Source organism: Opisthorchis viverrini (assembly GCF_000715545.1).
Source record: "Opisthorchis viverrini unplaced genomic scaffold opera_v5_57, whole genome shotgun sequence".
Lineage (NCBI taxonomy): Eukaryota > Metazoa > Platyhelminthes > Trematoda > Opisthorchiida > Opisthorchiidae > Opisthorchis > Opisthorchis viverrini.
The window spans coordinates 718,730-737,889 of NW_008751714.1; the positions used below are offsets into that span (position 1 = coordinate 718,730).

Here is a 19,160-nt window from a genome sequence, read left to right on the forward strand (position 1 = left end):
TTACCATTTCTACGGAACAAGTCGCCACATGTTCCAACCCCCAACCTGGCGGGCCAGGAGACTGTGTTCGTCAGACCTCTAACCATTGACCAACCTGGTGTCAGAGACTCTGTGAGTGTCGCGGGACACTCTCCAGTATAGCTCAATGGATCGCTGAGGTGCGCAAACCGTCACACCACGGTGAGGTCCAATCTCCTACGGGAGGGATCCAGTCTCTTCGTGACGGATATCGTTTGCCGAAGAGAGTGCTGCTTTCCATGCCCAACTCAGAGTGATGTAAAGAGGTGGCCGACCTCGTGACGGGATCCAGTCTCTTCGTGACGGATATCGTTTGCCGAAGAGAGTGCTGCTTTCCATGCCCAACTCAGAGTGATGTAAAGAGGGAGGTGGCCGACCCTTCACTTGGGAGAGGGGTATAAAGGAGATTACGAAACGTTTGGGTGCTGTCGGTGCTACTCGCCTTCCAGGATGGAGGCGTATGATCCCCACTGCACATGGTTGGAGACACTACAAGCTATGGTTGCCAGCCCATGTCAGTGGTGCTCCTGTTGTCAATTTTATCCAGATTGCCTGAGTGAGTGTTTGGAGATTTATGTACCTCTGAATGACTGTAGTAAGCTAGCACTATGTACCTTCTCCATCCACCTTCACTCTTTTCTTCACAGTAAGGCCCTCAAAGAAATCATGGTTGTATGGCAGCGAAGCACCGGTATTGAACACTAATGTCATGCTGTCGATGATGAAGGTAATGGTGCTAATGTACAACCATACCGATTGAAAATCTGCAGTTGTCTAGCCACTGGACACGGATTTAGTGCAGTGGATGACGTCCGGTTATTGGCCGAGATTTTGTCCAGAGGCCTCTTGAATAATCTCACGCAATTACGTGTTGTGATGATCAAGACCTTGATTGAACTACATCGTAAAATCGTTTGGTGTAGGACTGGCAAAAATAGAGTAACGATGTAGTTTCAGCACAATCTGTTATACCGAGGGTGTATTTCTGAGCCGCTTCCTCCACTCACTTCAATTATCACGGCGATTTGAGGGTGGATTCTCCATGAGCAAGTACGACAGCTCAAGAACTTGCCAGAAATATATAAAGTGGAAGAGCCGCGGCAATGAAGCTACCACATCTAATATGGCTTCCTAAGTTTTACGTCCAATGTGAATATGAGCCATTTGAATGGCAACCCGATTTTTCTGCACCGAATGTGGGTTCACTGGTTATACTATCTTCCCTGATGCGCAGTCGTCTGCTACTGCCCCCACCCTTCTCATCGACGACCACAACATTTACAAATTGAATCAATGCATTTGAATCACTTTTCAACATTCAACTGAAACGTGCTTTGGTATACCACAACTTGGGGCGAGATGGCCCAAGTGGTTAGAGCGCGGATTTACTGACCGGAATGTCCGTGGTTCGAATCCAACATCTGCCACTCGACTTCCCCTGTCTGGGCCTGGGCGACCTCGCAGTGTTCCCGGGTGGCATGTCAGCTAGGGACCAACTTACCGTATGATTTCAGCAGCGCGGGCTACGTTGTTTTAAAAATGCACCCACTAGGCTGACATGTTTGTTTTCTCCAGGATTATCGCTTTCACTAATTAAGCACTGAGTCCACAGGAAAAGTTAGTGTATTTCTAACAACTTGTCTTCTGTCAAGATGTCCTGTTTACCTCGGAATTTTCATATGGTTTCTTTTCACAGCCTCACAGTTGGTCAGCAACCACGGATTCTGATCCTTACGAACCACTTCGCTTTTTTGAGATATCCTAACAGGTTTCCCGGTTAGACATATTTGATAAACCGTCTTCTGGTATGTCTGCACCAGTTTTGGCAATTGATCGTCAATTACGTCATTTGCAGCTCCAACATGCTTCGCACACCGTTTCGCTTAGAGAAATTCCGACAACTGAGCGCCTCAATAAATAGCTCAAGGATACTGGCTAGACTTGTGTTCGAGGTTGACTGCCCTCATCCTGCTACTCTCCGGCGAAATGTTTACTTGGCCTATCTTCCGTCAGCTGCGATGTCCACCGGGTATGTTTTTTACCGTTGATCGTTCCAGATTTAATCAACGAGAATAGTGCTCGTGATAATATGTTTGTTTTGAGGCCTCCTGTACTGTTATTGTGCTGTTTCTTGGTGTGGGAACGTACCATCCGGTTTTTGGGTTTCGAACGTTCAACCCGTTTTCTGTGTTCCACTCAGATTACTGTGGTTTCTGTGAGAAGTTTCAGTGTCGCTTTAAACATGCCAAAACTTCCGGTAGATGTGCCCATGTAGTGCGCACAATTTATCTTATGTCTAGAAAAACATCCAAACATAGGAGAGATATTCTTACGTGTCCGGTGGTCAGCTCTGAAGTAGTCTTTCAGCCTCGTGAGATTTCTCGCCTGAAACGTCTCTTCAAGATTTTCACAAATATCATGAACTTCACGACAAGGTTAATTGATCGTGGTTTCTAAGCCCAGTTTCCCGGAACAATACAACTTTGTAAACAAAAAAAACCAGGCCGATTTCGGCTCCCCAACTTTCACTGGAGGCACACAGTTGTGGGAAAAAATCCCAACTTGCTACGTCAAGCGCCTATGACTATGCTCACTTTTTTATCCCACATTTGATGCTGTTTGGGCTTTTCATTCTTGCACAAGCGCTCAATATAACATAATGGTTAAGGCGCCAGCTTACGGACCGGAAGTTCCGTAGTTCGAACCCAACCTCAGAATCTAGACTTCCTGCCTGGGTTTGGGCAATCTAACAATATCCTAACTCTGGTGCCTCCTTCCGTTGGCGCGGCAACTAGGTGCCGCGTGCGTTGTGATTGATAGGAGTCAACCATGTTAATTATGTGCGCCTGTTCATCGGTTAATGGATGGTGCCCCCTGAGTGTCAGATCATGAGCTTGGTCCGTCTCTGATGTAAGGTGTGTGGGCTGTCAAAATTGATTCGATGATTCTCAACGAAGGCACAATGTGCACTCGATGGGTTCAATTTTTCGTTCAGCTCACTGAAGGCCCGAGGCACCACCAGAATGTCATTTGTGCTTTTCCCAAGCAACCATCAACTGTCCTCTGGTTTGGATTATCTAGGCGCGGTCTGAATCAACACGGTTGATCCTCTCCTGTGATTTATTCCTTACTGCAGCCTAATTACCTGTGTAGTGTGTTGTGCGAATACCACAGCCTGTTGTTTGTTGCCTATCTGGTGCGCCTACAGGGAATATGAGTTCAAATCTCGTACTGGTTACTGTATCAATATTTGTGGGTTACAGAGCACGGTGGATAAACTCTGACGAACCTTTTAATGCGAATAGTCTCATGTTTTTTAATACTAGATCGATGTGAATGATCAGGGCCTTGCTGTGTCTGAACCGAAGCGCTATCTCCTTCGTGTTCAACTAATAGTCTAAGCCATAGTGCATCTGGCGATGGGATTGGTTTCGCTTGCGATAAGCCGTGGTTTCGTAATGGTTGTTATTAGCAGAAACTATTCTGTTATCAGTCTCAAGTAGGCAGAGTTGCAGTTGGTTGATGTGAGATAAATTTTGCTTTTCACTTTTTTAAGGTCGTAACAGAGTAGCCGTCCACCTAGCTGGATCGCACTTTTAATAGGTTAGTTTAACTGCACTTATGATTTGTCGAAAGTTATGAACCGCGATGGACTAGTGAGGAAAAGGGGAGAGTCCATTGCAACCTAACCACTGTGCTTGTAAAGGAGCTTGTGGAAGTGAAGATCACAGACCCTAGGCAGCGAAGCTTCGAACAGTACGGATTTCATGTAGGCAGAAAGTGCCCCACTGGTTTTTTGGTTATAAAAATCGCACATCCATACGAGATAGCACACTAAAGAGGTAACCAGCTTGCTTTAAGGACTAATTCAAAGCACTGGAACGAACTAACTGTTCTCTAAGATCGACTGAAACTATTGCGATCGCGTCTACGTCGGCTAGATAACTGAGAACACACTCGTGCTCATTAACTGAAATTCATGGATTTTCCGGAGACCATCGAATCGTTTTTGACGACAACCAGTGTTCACCAACATCTTTCCGTGTATGCATAGTGAATTCGTGGCTATCTGTCTGATCCCGGGGCGAGAAGGCTCAGTGGAAAGAGCGGATTTATTTACCGAAATCTCCGTGTTTCGAATCCGACCTCTGCATCCCGACGTTCTCTGTCTAAGCTTGGGCAACCTGGCAGTATCCCAGCCCTCGTGCTTCCTTCGTGTGGCATGGCCGCTAGTCACCGAAAGGCTGTTGCAGCTGTACAATTTATTTATTTATTTTATTTACTCTAAATTTCTCATCCTCTTCCGAGAGGCTGAACGTTTTTATTATTAATGAAGTGTGTACGCAGCGAAATGTTGATTAAGCAGGTACTTGCTAACGGGACAGAGTCACTCAGACAGCGACTGAAGACTATCAGGATAACATATTTGGGATATGCACTATGCATCTCCGACCACCATGTTCTAAGGAACACAGTGTTTCTTATTCCGAATCTTCCTTGGAAAGGTCTGTGGAGTACAGATCATAAGATGGCAACAAGAAATAAATACTCGTTAAGCCATAGCGCTCTTTCGGTGCCTAGCTGCCATGCCACCCGAAGGAAGCACGGGGTCTGGGATACTGTCAGGTTGCCCAAACGTAGACAGGGGAATTCGAGAGGCAGAGGTCGGATTCGAATCACGCACCTTTCGGTCAGTAAATTCGCGCTCTAACCACTTGAGCCATCACGCAACAAGAAATAAATGGAGCGAGATGGACCAAGTGGTTAGAGGGCAAATTTATTGACCGGAAGGTCTGTGATTCGAACCCGACCTTTGCCTCTCGACTTCCCCTGTCTAGGCTTGGGCAACCTGACAGTATCCCAGCTCTCGCGCTTCCATCGCGTGGCATGGTACCTGGGCACCGAAAGGGCGCTACAGTTGAACGATTATTGAACGATTATCGCAAGAAATAAATATGGTTATTATAAAGTTGAGTGTCGTCGGAGCTACACACTTTGCTGGTTCAGCAATGTCGAATTATCCGCTATTTGGTCCAGTCAGGATCGTGACTTGACAACGTAAAGTAGCTCCGGAAAGCGCCGTCTATTAACCCCCTGGACACGCGCAAATCCCGCACCATTCGACTTACGTCGATCACAAGTCACATGACATCACACTGTTGTCTCTGTGTTCTTGCTCTTTGTAAGCGACCGCACTCAGTGGTCTTTCATCCAATTAACTCTGTATCATTTCCAGTGTTTGTTTGCTTTGTCCCCCGAGTCCTTCTTAGGTAACGTGTTCGAGGCAAACGTGGACAGATACCCATGTGACTTCATTGGTCACCTTACAGACGAAGCTACCAAAGCCGTGAACCAATAATTCACTGATCACAAGATTATCTGACTTATTATATCCGGCGTCTTGCATTTTGTGGGTAATACGTGAAGATAATATCTCAGAACTAGTTGACCGTTAAAAACAGTAGTGTTTATATGCTATTAGCGTATCAAAACTCTAAGAGGCGCGTACTCTACTCATGCTCATTGAGATTCTTCCTGCATAAGGTCTTATGTGCGATGTCGGACACAATATTTGCTTCATTAGCAACTGACCTGTTTACCGAGCTTGGCATTTTGGTTTTAAAAGGTTTAATTACCATCCGGGGAGGCGTTATCCGTGCGTGATCTGGTGGGTGTCATCTCTTGTGTTCGCTTCAGTACTGTTTATCTGGGTGATATATCCAAACTGATGGGTTAAAGATTGCTCCTTTTTGTCCGTTGTGTCGCGCTGTGTTCTGAATTCCGTGTAATTGGTTGTTTTAATGGAACCGTCGTTCTCGGTAGTGTTCAAATTTTGTTTTGATAATTTTTTTGATGTCTCTGGTGTGATACGGTATGGGAATCGTCAAACTTACTTAATTCGCTTCGCCCGTGACGAAGGTTATTGATCCACTTAGTATACCTGGGGAGTTGTGTTCTGGTAACAGCTGCGGGATACTGTCCAGGTTTTGCATGCCTTGCGATTCTTTTATTGGTTTTGGTTTCCTTTGGCTTTACAGTTTCATGTATAGTGACTCTGGACTTCTTTTGACCATATTGAATAATGTACCAGATCAATGTCAACGTTAACGCCTTTTCCTTGAAGCACAATGCCTTTAAAAACTCGCATTCACTTGTCATTTACTGAGCTATCTGTACGCCGCTTCAATTGAACTAATATTCTTGCGTGGCTTTTGAAAGCTAGCTTTTTGGTATTTTTGTGGATTTTTCTCCAAGTTTGTCCTAGTTAGTATTTTCGCACTCTGCGTAGTGTTTTCCTTAATACACTGGTATGTTTAGATGCTAGGACCATCCTATGTTGCCGGAATAGCCTTACGGTCGTTTTATAAGACATAATTCACATTAATTCATATCAACTTAGATTTGATTTCCTATCACACGATTCCTTTCGCTTTGCGTATCGCGACATCCGACGTAGATCTTGAAGTTGTAGATTCCATTTGGGCTCTTTTAAGTTGTTCGAAACATTCCGTGCTAAACTCGGGGTGTCATCAAGCAGAGATTGGGTAAACCCAAGTCTGTCCATTCTCGAGGGACTAAATCTCGTATTCCATGGCTGTCCAGTAGTTTGGCAAAATTTGCCCTGGTGAAACCAAGGTAAATAGTGATGCCAAATTGAATGACATCACCATCTCGTCATGCGTGGTTCTTGCGCCCCTAATTTGTCTTGAAGTTTTGAATAGTTGACTGAGAATGGGTCCACTGGCAAGTTATTCAAGCCTTTCCTTTAATTGATTTGAGATGTTATATGTTACCTTTCTCGGTAGAGGTGCAATTTCTTTGCATGGAAGCACAGAATGCCTCTCCAGCACTCGTCATTTGTAGCTGTGAGGTATTTAACTCTGTCCAGATGTGTAGTTTTATAGTTTCAATGTTTTCTAGAGGGTGGTTGTCGTAGAACAGGCTTTTAGTTTTGCCCGAGTCGTATGATTTGTCCACGACGAGTATCATGCGTTCTTCGACAAAACTACAATGGTACTATTCTTTCAGAGGCTGCTTAATTCTTGCCTTTTCTGGAGAAATCACCACCTGGTCTGTAACATAGGTTAGCCAACGTGTGATTGCTTCACTCATTTGCTGTCGAATATTTTCACTGAGATCTGTGGATCTCACCGCTGTTTCTGGACTGGTTAAGTTGTGGCGGAGTCTTTTGTCGTACGATGGACACAGAAGTAGATGTGGATTGAATACGTACTACTATAAGGCCAAAAAATGTAGAGCCCACGAAATCGTGGAACCACGTCAGTCACGTACCAACAGAAATGCCGAGAGAATCACGGTATGTGGAATACTCAATTTGGTATCAGCGATAGGCGCCACAGTGGTCAATCAGAACCTCAAAGATTGCCACAACGCACACAGCTGGAAAAACAATCGTAACAACTTACTTTTATGCAATGACTTGCCAGATATTTTAAGTGAACCAAGAGACATACGTGGTAGACGAAGTGGCACAACCGGTCAAATCCGATAACATACATACTTCCTCGAAGGAGGAAGTGTAAAGTACTAAAATCACATACAAACAGCAGCACACAGCAAGCAGCCAGAAAACCTACTCGTCGTTAGCTCATCACGTATGAGCTACTGTCAGTTCAAGAGGACAAATGCAACCACAAGTACAGGAAACACCCAATCAAAAGTGCACCGGTGTCATTTCTTTCATCAGTGACGAAACGTGCGCAAGCAAACTGGCAAGCTCGACGAATGGGCCAACAACCAATGAGTCTACTCGATCTAACAATATTCCTCAACGTTATCGACACAAGATTTGAAATGTTACCAAAATGCTTCTTACGTTTTGCTCTGCACTACATATCTAGGTAGGGAAATGGGTGTCAGACAACTTCATAAAAGATTGCTACTTGATTCTCAATCGGCCTCTGTTTGAAGAAACTCCCTCAGAAAAAAGCCACTCTCGTCCAATCGCTGGCCTATGTAAATTGAAACGTGAGGTCGACCCCGTAATCTGTTTGTGATCGTTTTTCGTTAAGCTTCAGTCGCGTATATCCTGGAGGCGTTTTGAAGTTGAAATATTATATCTAGGTCTCTTCTGGGATTTTCCAGTTATTTGCGAATTTTTTGAGCGCAAATTACTGTTCCCCATGGATAGTAAATGGCTTATTCGTATCACTCTGATCAGAAGGAACGGATCTAGCTGTGAGAATCGGCGATGTTGCGGAATATAGGTAGTTTGTCCTGTTCGCAGAGGTTGGGAGTTGGATCGCAAACACTTCACCGCCAATCGAGTTGACATCGTCAATGCGCGCTTAAGTGGGTGAGAATTGTCAGGCATAAAATATTTGGCTACATATCGGGACAAAACGTGGACAATTTCATACCTTTGATCTATGTTGAAGTAAGGCTACTGTTTTCAAAGACGTTAATTCGTCAAAGTGTTTGAAATGAGGCACGTGGGTCCACTGTCCATGATGGTGGAATTCAACCGAGGAAATATTTCCTCAAGGTGGAAAGGTCAACGTGCACCAAAGAGCTACCATAGCAACCATAGAACACTCAAACATCCATCGTTACATCGACAGGTAACGTCCCAGATCAGGAACCAAAGAATGAGTGTGGGGCTCCTGGACTCGTGCAGTTGTCAAAAACTGAAGGAAACTTTCATATATAAATCCCCTGAAGAAGCTTGCATGCTTTTGTTTGTCTTGTATGTCCCACAGGGTAGCCGTGCACAAGAAGATATCAAGATTGAATGGCAATCGCGATGAAAAGGTTCGTTACCGGAATACCATAAGCAATACAGTTTAGCAAAATAATGTGACCGATTATGATTACGTAGACTTCACTGTGACAGTGCAAATTCCGTTTTATTCTTTACTCACCAATTCATTTTTGTGAAAGAATGATGGGTTTCATGCTCTGTGAATGGATATCCGAGCCTAGGATTGTTGGTGCCTGTTTATAATCATGGATGGGGAAGGGAATTGATCTATGATCACCATCTGATTAGTTTAGTTCAATCGAGTGTAATCACTGTGATGTCATTACAGATCCGAATCACAAAGCACACAACTACCCCCTCGTAAACCCCGTCGCCTACTAAGAAAATTCCTGTTGGCACTGGTCGGTTCGTCGGCTGTTGTTGTTGGACTGCTGTACACAAGCAAATACTTCCGCGATCTGGTGGTTAGCGAATATCCGCCTTCGAAACCAGTTTTATCCCGAATTGAAAGCCTTATTGGTGGTTGGTACGACGAACAGCGGACGAAAACTGTACCAAAACCAATCACTGGGGATTCTGCTTTGCCGTTTCTCACAGAGTAAGTACCTTTTCCTTCTCTTCACATTTATTCTGTTCCATCCATCCATCTGTGAGGCTAGATGTGAGCTGGTTTTAAAAATGTTGACCATACAGCTCTACTTACATATCTAGATGGCTTTATCGATTGCACCAGGGGAAAGTTTGACAGATGTTTTAGATCCATACGTCTCGCTGTGACGCTGAGGAAGCGTACGGTATCTGATAGTTCAAATATGAAATTAGCGTATTCGGTTTTGCTGGACATGAGATCTTGATTTGTGTGCGGTCCTCACACTCTACTTTGGTTTCAAAAATCTAGTTGTTTCAGTCAATCATTTATATTTCTTGCGTTTGAGTGCAGCTATGCGGAGTATTAGAGAGGAGAATGTTACCGTTTCGACTCTAGATATAGGGCTTACTTGATGCCGTGCATTATTATTCCTGAACAGCATGTGATCGAGTGAAAAATGAGACAGAGATAGATAGTAAAATAGCTTGAGGATTTATGGGGAGAACGCAGTTTCGAATACAACCTCTCACAACCCGTCAGGACGAGATGGCTCAGTTGTTATAGCGTGAATTTACTGCCCGGAAGGTCCGTGGTTTGAAACCGACCTGTGCATCTTGAATTCCACTCTCTAGGCATAGGCAATCTGGCACTATCTGAGCCCTCTTGCTTCCCTCTGGCGGCATGTCGCTTAGGCACCGAAACGCACTGAACGGTTACAGCCTGTCAGTCAAAAGTGAACAAATATTTGTCCTCCCACTGCCCATAGTGGTTTCCCAACATGATAATTCAGATTCTCGCAGCATGTGCTGGCAGAATAGCAATAACATGCTCCCCTCGTGTCGCGGACACGGCCAGGGAAATGCGCTGCTCCGCCGAGGTCAACACTTCCTCATACTGCTCCTCCCTAACGTAATCGCGCAAGGACAGCTTGGCAGTATCGTGGGTAAAAAGTAAATCTCCTGCAATGTTTTGTGCAGTAGCTTTCCGGATGGACAATGTGTAGGATTACTGGGAGTCTGGGTATTGGACTGTTGATCCTTTCTTCGAGCTTAGCAGTGGGCTTGCAAATGTCTCGTCACCATGCGAGGAGACATAGTGAGTGAGTGGACGGGTGGATGGGCATTTACACCACTTTTATGCACTATATAGTTCATACGGCTCACTAACTGTACCATGATGGACTGTTCAAAATCAAACTGCACGGACGCCAAACTTCGAACAAGCAATCTGTTGTACATGAATGCTGACCTCGCTCCAGTGCCTAGTACCGGAGAAAGGGAACACAACAACTATATTTTGAACAGGCAAGTGCGAAAGCGTGAGTGCGTGTGAGTGCGAAAATACGACGGCCTCAAGCTATTTATTGGTCACTGTCTGAACTTGGTCCAATGCTGACGCACGCGGTCTGGCTTTGGTGCCAGGCTGAGGCGCGCTGCATATTGCGGGGGGGGGGGGCATTGTCTGACCTTAATCAACGCTGACTCGCGCTGTCTGGGTCTGATATAAGGCTGTGAAGCGCTGCACATTGAGTGGGCGTTGTCTACTTGGTCAGCATCTAGCGGAGCCGAGGCTCTCAGTAGATTTCGGGCATTTAGTGGTTTCCTTCAGGAATCTGACCTTCCTGATGCGTCATCGTCATCGACAGCATGACGTCAGTGCTTATCACTAATGCTTCGCTGCCGTGCATGGCTGTACGCAGGCTGGGATACTGTCAGGACTCCCACACCTAGACAGGACCTTCCTGATACAATCATGCCGGAAATATTAGATACATTTTAAAAGTCATGTAAACGTAAGTAGACCCGGGGGAAATGCCCACGCAACCGTATGCTGACGACGACCCCTCGTGGTTCGACGAGACATTTGGAAGCCAGCAGATTAACTGTCTGCTAATCGCCAGTCTATCCTCTTAATCAGATTTCGCCCCTTCGTGAGAATAGTTTGTGTCTAATCAGCAAAGTGTTGTTTATTTCTAGTTGGTTTCTATATTTTGCCGCACCCACCATTCTGTTTAGTTTGGTCGCCAGTACGGACACACAAGTGACGTCTTCCGGCGCACTATCTGAGGCATACAAGTCAGTTTTTACTCCATCTTCACTTCGTTTCTGATGGTTTTTCGTTTTTTCTCTCGCTTTTTCTATTTTCCCGCTTCTGAGTTTACCCATGATTTTATCGTTTCTTTCTTCCAGAAAGCCTGATGAGCCCACCGACGACATCCATGACACTACTATCGCCAAAGCGGCAGAAGAGTGAGTCTTTGCAACATCACAGTTTTTTGCGGAATGTCTTCCTTTTCACCTGCTGCCCAGTGTGCTCGATGCTTTGTCCTGGCCGCCGTGTGAGCGCGGCCACATCAAGTACTCAGTGTTTGAAACTTCACTGACTTCGCACGTATCCCAGTTACCCGAACTGAACAATATACGACTGACACTGTTAGCATACCTGTTGTGATCCGTACAATGGAAAACCGTTTCAACGGGTTTTCGTTTTTTGGTCCTGCGAGTCGCCCCTAAATTTCGTGGAGGAATCTCTGTAGCATTGAGCTACTCGATAAATTTGACGACAAAATCATTCTAGTTTGAGTAAAACAGTTTCAGGTTACACTGTTTCAGTGACCAAACAAACTGCTTTCGCTGAAAGTCCATGAAGTCTGACATTGAGCGGTTTACCGAGGGTATATTGGCTCCAGCCAGTGCAGCATGGTTCATTGGAAATATGTCAACAAGACCATGAACGCATAGGCCTAATCGGTTAGTTGATATTGGATTGTCCTGGTTGTCCGATGAAATTGGGATTTGGGGAGCTAGGCGTCGAAAACAGTAGCTTTGACCCATGGACGTTACTGACCATGTAACGTAAGCTTGTCTGCTCGGCTCCAGTCAACTCAGTGGTTAAGGCGCAAAGGTACGTAGTTCGAACCCGACCTCCGCATCTCGGCCGCCCTTATCCAAGCTTGGGCAACCTGGTAGTATTTCAGCCCTCGTGCATCCCTCGGGTGACGTGGCAGGTAGACACCAAAAAGGCATTCCAGCTGAACGACTATCATCATTATCATTGTCTGGTGGCGTCACTAACCAACCGTGTGCCGCCTCCCGAAGTCCTATCCAACCCGACTGTGTCAAGTGGGGGGCCTTTAGAGGCCATAGAATGTCCACCTTGTTTCGCATGCCACTTGAGATAAGGCTGGACGAAAAAGGAGCACTGTAAAGTAGTTGTTACTTTGTAAGTAATAAAGTAGTGCCATGAATCATCAGAACACTGCAAAGACCATTATCATGCAGGAGACAACAAGTGCTTGGTACGCAAACAGCGTCCAACTTCGAACACCTGTACTGACACCAAACCGCCAAATCGTTCATGGACACCGTAGGAGGTCCAACAATAAAGGTGCACGACGGTTGACGGACACAACCACTTTCCAGCAAACTGCGAACGAGAATGGCCGGTCCGCAGGGCGTAGAGATATGAACAGGAACGTCTGTCTCACTTTCTTTTGGGGATATCAATATCCCCCAGAAAACGCTGTGTTTTTATGTGTGCTAGCGAACTCCCGGCATCTTCAAGGTTAAACTATGAAATATCAATGGCCTATTGACACTCCAAGGAAATTTAAATCCGACCACGTACAGAATACCATTCTTTCCACTGACTTGGATTCGGAAGCTCCGGGCATCGCCTGTTGATCGTGTGTTGTTGGATTATTAAAGTTTGTGTCCGAGGTTTTCGTCTTCTTACTATTCGCCGTGCTAGGAGTCTGGATCAAGCAACATAGCTGGGGATAGAGTATTGCCACAATCCGCATTATCATATTGTTTGCTCGCTGCGTGACAGAACCGTAACACTTTCCTGCTGGGGCGTCGATTCTTCATGTAAATTAGCGAAGTGGTTGAACGATTATGGACTTTGTTGTGGTTCCAAATTCAGACGGTAAATAAACGATCGCATGTGAGAGCTTGATCATGTTTGTTTGTCCAACTACCTGGCTTCCTGCTTCAATAACGTGCTAAACACAGCCTAAGCAACCTAACCGATGCACTATGGTTAGCTCGTCAGATGTAGAGTAGTTCTGTCCTCAAGTGGTCATTTAGTTGGCTTCCACACTCCCAATCCAATGCCGCAACCAGATGCTGGCAACAAATCGGAGACATCATCGGTCAGGTTTTCAAGATTTTCGCATATCTACGCTCAGTAGCCATAAAGCTGTGTGGTTGCACTACCACTGGTGACATAAAGAAAGCTACTCACAAGGTTGCTGGAAACTCTTCGACAGCCCACGACCGGTTTCGCCCTTCTTGGGGCTCATCAGGTAGGCGCAGTCTCCGAGTTTCCGTCAACCTTATGATCTACTTGAACCCAAATTGCACTGTTTTCAAGAAATACACTCATTTGCAAATCAATTTGGTTTTCGCGGGTGACTCAATTGAATCTCTCGTTTATGATGTCCTCCAGCTGAATGTGCTGCACATAGGCCGCCTCATGATTCAGTTGGCACGGTATTCGGGATATCACAGTATATTTTTATAAAGGGAAACCAAGGTGTGGAGACAGTTGTTGGTACGCATCGCTAATGAGAACGATCCCTAACACGGTGTCGAAAGGTTGTCCGACCGAAAACAACTTGGGAGAGCAATTTAAACTGTCGGCGATAGCAGTCAAATACCATGTGACCTGTCAGCTATCACGTCCGTTTTTCATATACAATAACTTTGATGTCGCCACTGCACAGGCAGCCGATGAACTTCGGTTCTTAATTGTTACTAAGTACCAACGATGTCGTCTGCTATTTGGTTAGGAAAAGCGGGCCTTATTTCCATACCTAGATAACTGGGTGGTGGCAAGTGAATAGTCTCGTTGATCTCTCGTGGCACTGAACAAAATTTCTCATTGATTTGTCCGTGACTGCACAAAGGCTCGTTTTTTCGCCTCCGACAAGGGATTTCTAAGTTTCTGTCTTACTGTAATACTCCAAATGACATCATCGAATACGTCATTTCAGTATCCTTGTAAATGGATTTGCGTCAATCGTATCAAAGGTTTTTAAAGCACGCTACCGTCTTTACCGAACTTCACATAACAGCGAGTGATCACAACCAGTTCTCTGCCACGAGCTTCCGCGGTCTGATTTTTCACCGTACGACGAAATTAGTTACGTATCTGTGAGGAAAAAAGTTGTTTGACCTAGGCTAGGTAGTAGGGTTGAATGACCGCGTCTTGAAACTTTCTGGGAGTTGATGAAGGTCGTTCCACCTCCATCGGTTATGCTGCAGTTTATCCACAACATCGATCCGCAGTTTTCCTCTTTCGATCTCCCACCTTTATTTTCCACATTTCACTGGTGGTTTCTTCCTCACCAATGAGAAGCTCAGGGATTCTTTCCCCTGTTTGAATGTCACTGTACATCATAAAAGTCCAATGGTATAAAAAGAGGTCTTCAAACTACGGAGCCCAGCTTTGTACATTTTTAATTTGCTTGATAACCTAACACTTTCTGAAAAGAGTGGTTTTCAAGCGAGTCTGTGGAATTAGGAGGCGTCAGAGCCCATACGTTCTTACTCAGTATGGTTAGTAGCTTATCTCTCCTCACTAAACAGCCAAGTTGTGAACTCGGTGCCAGTGGGTACCGACCGTAATGACAACTAATCGAACAGGTAATTTCATCCTTTGGACTTCAATTGAGGGAATAGTAACTTCAGAAGAGAATAGTCAATCCTTCGTCTTTTACGTATGATCCATTCTTAAGTAGCTGTATCACTCTCTCTCTGGTCGAGCTAAACATGGCACTCCCATCCGCCTGCGTCACTGGTGGTCCTATTGGAACATCAGCTTACTGTCCTCTCCTTGAATGGTGACCAGGAGACGGGACACATCAGTGGTTTGGGACGCCACCAGCTGTGACTCAGTCACTCGCTCAATGGCGTGCATTCAATGCAGGTCTCCCCTTACCCCGATCTCCCCAATGAAAAGTCCTCTGTCACTCTGTATTCTTGCTTCAACGATGTCAGACACTTTACAAGCCACAGCATTCATATGAGAACTCAAGGAAGACTTGAAACGTGAGTAAACAGTGAAAATTTCGAAGTAATCCAGTTGCCGTCATTGTTCTTTCGGCTTGGATTTCGCTGCTGTCGCCGAACACCTATCAACTGTTTTGACCAATTTGATATTTATTCGGCCTTTAAAACTATCACAAATGAGAGATCCCGTATGTTAACCCGGCTTGAAGTCTTGTTAATCTAGACCAGACCATTGCGTCCACCATTGTCGACTTCATCTGTTTGTACTCTATTGGCTTAGACTTTGGATTTTAGCTATTTGTTTTCACCTACGTTTATTTGTTACTTATGTGATGCATCGTGCGATTGACAGCGTCATCCGAAATGGTGCTTCCCGCTCGGGAATGAAAATGTTGAACCGCATCTCAGTTGTTTTAAAGCTGAGAACCGTTTAGTGGTCATAGGTAACAGCAGTGCGATCGGCTTCCGTACTCTTGAACTATTGTTTCTACTGTTGAGGTTACAGTTCTTTCACTCAGAGTTGAAACTGTACAATTCCACTCCTAGTACTGTGTTCCGTGACCAGGCAAATTATCATTGTTTTCTATTTATCTGCTCCCTCATAGTTCCATCTTACTTGACCAACACAACTGAGACATCTGTAGCCAATGTACCATTCGTTTATAGTATACCTCAGGTAAACGGAACTCAATAGCACTGAGGTTATTTTGCGTTTTACTTCATGGCACGCCATTTCATGTGTCTAGAATGATTCAGGCGGTGCTGTGAAATCATTCTTTCACATCATGTTATTTTTCTCTTCTTCAGATCACATGTGGAACAGGTAAGCTCCTCAGTTGGGTTAACAAGGTGATACACCGCTCCACTTTCATTAAATCTGGCTAGGGTATTTATTTCGCAGACCCAGAGTGTGCTGTGCTGGCTTATAACTTCATGCCAAATATTGAGGCATGTAATTGGTTAGACTACGCAATCATGTGTCTCGCTGGTTCCATACGAGACGGGGGTGTGCAGAGTACTATACTGTTATCCGGCTAAAAACAACCTTCTGGCAGTTTTCCTTAGAAGGGTTCAGTATTTTAGTTTGGTATTTACAGTGGTGATTGACTCTTTTTCTCTTCATTTCTGCTCACAATAGTGTCATTTATCTCCTTGTGTTCATCTTTTTTACGATGAGTAGCTGAAAAACATACCTGCACTTGATGACTTTGTACAAATGAACCATGAGCGTGCCCATGCTGTACCTGCAGAGAGAATCAGTGAGTTCCTCGTATGCTTATGCATGTGTCCCTATCCAGTTCGGCCACGTTTTGATTGATATCCACGTTTTTCGGAGGGCTCATCCATAGAGGGCCCTCTCTCCTTTTTCGTTTCATTATTGGGACTTGAGAAATATTGATCTAGGAGACATTTGGTTAGCAGTTATGCATTGCTAGTCTGAGGATTATGCGCCTGCCAAGCACACTTAAACGGCCGATGAATTCGGTTCCAGCGGGTCTGTCTTCGTCTAGTTAGCGGTTGGTTTGGTCGGGAAAATAGCTGCCCCTCAGTAACCACGTCACCACCACCATCATATTCGACAACTGGCGTGCCAACTGGCTTATACCAGTTGAGGAAGGCAAAAGAGAACAGCATGTGCAACATTCACGTGTACAATTATTTCAGAGTTTTGAAAACTGGGTGTTCCACGGAGGTACAGGCATATTGTCGTTCAAACCGGCTATTCGTATTTGTCCTATTATTCTTTCCTTTCGTTGCTTTGGTCCTCGTTCCCGCAGCACTTTCTTCATCAACTTCGACGCGTTTACGGCAAGACACTTGTTTGCAATTCTGGTGTTACTATTCAAGTTGATGGTGAAAACGGATGTTGTGTTCGTTTCCAGATTCACTTCCATTCTATAGAGGGGTAGTTCCAGTTAGACTTACCAGCTTTTTGCCGCACCATCTGTCGCCTGTCTAGGAGCCGTCAGCTTAGTGTGTTGCGATGCTCAGGTGGCACTTCATATTTCAGGGCGCAGATATACCAGGAAGGGGAGAGAACAGCAGGCAGTTCGGCCCATACTCCCATGAGTACTGCAACTAACTCACTGTTCTTCACAAACAGTGAATGTATGTCAACAGGACATTTTAGCGCATTGCGAGTTAGTCTATCGTTTTGTTGTTTTGACACCGGAAGCACCGGTCTTTTGTGGAATTTATAACTTTTTTCTGACGTACGTCTCTGAACTTTACTGGGACATCACTTTAGATCTGTCATTTGTGGTTCCATGAAAATTCACCACATGCCTTCTTCCGTCACGCTTCACAGCTACCGACATCGCCAAAGGAATCTCCGATGCCACGTCTGCTGTCCAGGCAGCTATTATGAGTTTGGAATCTCTCTCAAGTGCAACTCGCAATCATATCGATGGGTTACGAGAGGCAATGAGAGCCAGTGATGATTCAGTAAGTATCCTATCGGGGATGCTTTTGATCGCACCTGATATGCGTTTTAAGACGACTGAATGGATGGACCAGCTTTTGAAGCTATTATTGACGGTTATTCGGTCTACATTGTGTTGAACCTTAATCCTGATTCTGCAGATCGTTGTCGACTTGTTTGCGTAGTGTTTTGGGACGGCCAGGCGTCCCAGACAGTCGTTTTTTATTGTGCACTGCCAGATCCCTAGATTCATTAATGCAGATAGATTGATGGAAATTGTGCCTCTATTTCGGACAATCTTCTTGCCGAGAGATATCTTGTGCCGTTTACCAAAATCCATATTTAGTTTGCAGCCATCCTGTGTTCCTTAGGTAGACCTCGTTTCTCCTCTCACATTCACTTCGGCCAGATTTGTCATTAGGCCGCGTATTGTTGCCTCGGAATGAACCCTACGAAATTGATTTCCAAGATTAGTTTTGCAATTGGTAGACTACACCAATCAACAGGCCAAAACGCACAGATAGGGTGATATTCTTCCGGTTTGCATTCGTTCCAAATAACCAGCGAACACGTGCGAACGTTTTGAGTTGGCCCTCAGGCTCCTCCATGAAAAAGTAATACACACAGGCGGCGAAATTCCTCCTTCGAACTCTTCGGCCATAGCCTGCACACGCTCCTTTGATTTCTCTCCCTTGACAGAGTTCCCTTGTATGCTCTTAAATCGCATTAATTGCTCAAATGACTGAACACTTTCAGAACGTCGAATTGATTTGACATAAAGGAGAATATTACGGGTTGAGGTTGAATTTAATGGTTCTTGTATTCTGGGCTACTCTCTGGTTATTGTAGGAAGCCTTCGTAGGCAGAGTGCTTGTTACGTTTGGGGAATTTTTCAACAGGACACTTATTTATTGTTTCGGTTATTGAGAATTTATCTTTCGTTTTGACAGAGCTTTACGCAGCTTGACCTCTTGATAACATCCCTGTCACTCATTGTCGCTTTTTTGAAAGAATACGAGTGAACTATCTACAGCTCCATTAATTTGCATCCCATATGTGCTCGTTTAAAGGACCAGAGGCTTGAGATACTATTTTTCGTATGCGCGCCATGGGCTGGGAGCTGTACTACATCAACCTGGCTTCGCTGACAATTAGTTGAAACTTGGAAACCTCGACAGTGTACATACTGCAAGCCACGAGTAACATACAGCTTCCCCTAAATTGTCTCATTTACGCATAAGGCTAAATACCCCTCGGTGGACGGAGTACATGCGTTATATATATTGTACGATCCTGTGCTAAGGCCATGATCTCAAAGCAAGGAATAGGTTACTTAGCCTAAACGCACGATCTAGGTGTCCTATCTGACAGGTACCGGGTAGTCTAATTCACCAA

At 45.0% G+C, this 19,160-nt stretch overlaps 3 protein-coding genes across 3 annotated transcripts in view; 1 reads left to right on the forward strand and 2 right to left on the reverse strand.

The window, feature by feature from the left end:
* The window catches only part of T265_03841 (hypothetical protein), a gene marked incomplete at both ends in the record, with an annotated part of 7,809 nt that extends 3,567 nt beyond the window's left edge, over positions 1 to 4,242 (reverse strand). The window contains 2 exons of the mRNA XM_009168422.1: positions 646 to 754; positions 4,139 to 4,242. Of these exons, the coding sequence (XP_009166686.1) occupies positions 646 to 754; positions 4,139 to 4,242 (213 nt within the window). The remainder of the gene's footprint in view (positions 1 to 645; positions 755 to 4,138) is intronic.
* The window catches only part of T265_03843 (hypothetical protein), a gene marked incomplete at both ends in the record, with an annotated part of 32,741 nt that overhangs the window by 3,169 nt on the left and 10,412 nt on the right, over positions 1 to 19,160 (forward strand). The window contains 9 exons of the mRNA XM_009168424.1: positions 105 to 231; positions 381 to 532; positions 1,395 to 1,498; positions 1,874 to 2,047; positions 9,069 to 9,338; positions 11,519 to 11,578; positions 16,151 to 16,166; positions 16,524 to 16,602; positions 17,652 to 17,788. Coding sequence (XP_009166688.1) covers positions 105 to 231; positions 381 to 532; positions 1,395 to 1,498; positions 1,874 to 2,047; positions 9,069 to 9,338; positions 11,519 to 11,578; positions 16,151 to 16,166; positions 16,524 to 16,602; positions 17,652 to 17,788 — 1,119 coding nt within the window. The remainder of the gene's footprint in view (positions 1 to 104; positions 232 to 380; positions 533 to 1,394; positions 1,499 to 1,873; positions 2,048 to 9,068; positions 9,339 to 11,518; positions 11,579 to 16,150; positions 16,167 to 16,523; positions 16,603 to 17,651; positions 17,789 to 19,160) is intronic.
* On the reverse strand, positions 4,571 to 10,567 carry T265_03842 (hypothetical protein; the record flags this gene model as incomplete). Its single annotated transcript, XM_009168423.1, is given in 4 exon segments — positions 4,571 to 4,732; positions 4,746 to 4,930; positions 9,905 to 10,049; positions 10,493 to 10,567. 4 exon segments carry the CDS (start codon positions 10,565 to 10,567, stop codon positions 4,571 to 4,573), a joined length of 567 nt encoding a protein of 188 aa, XP_009166687.1.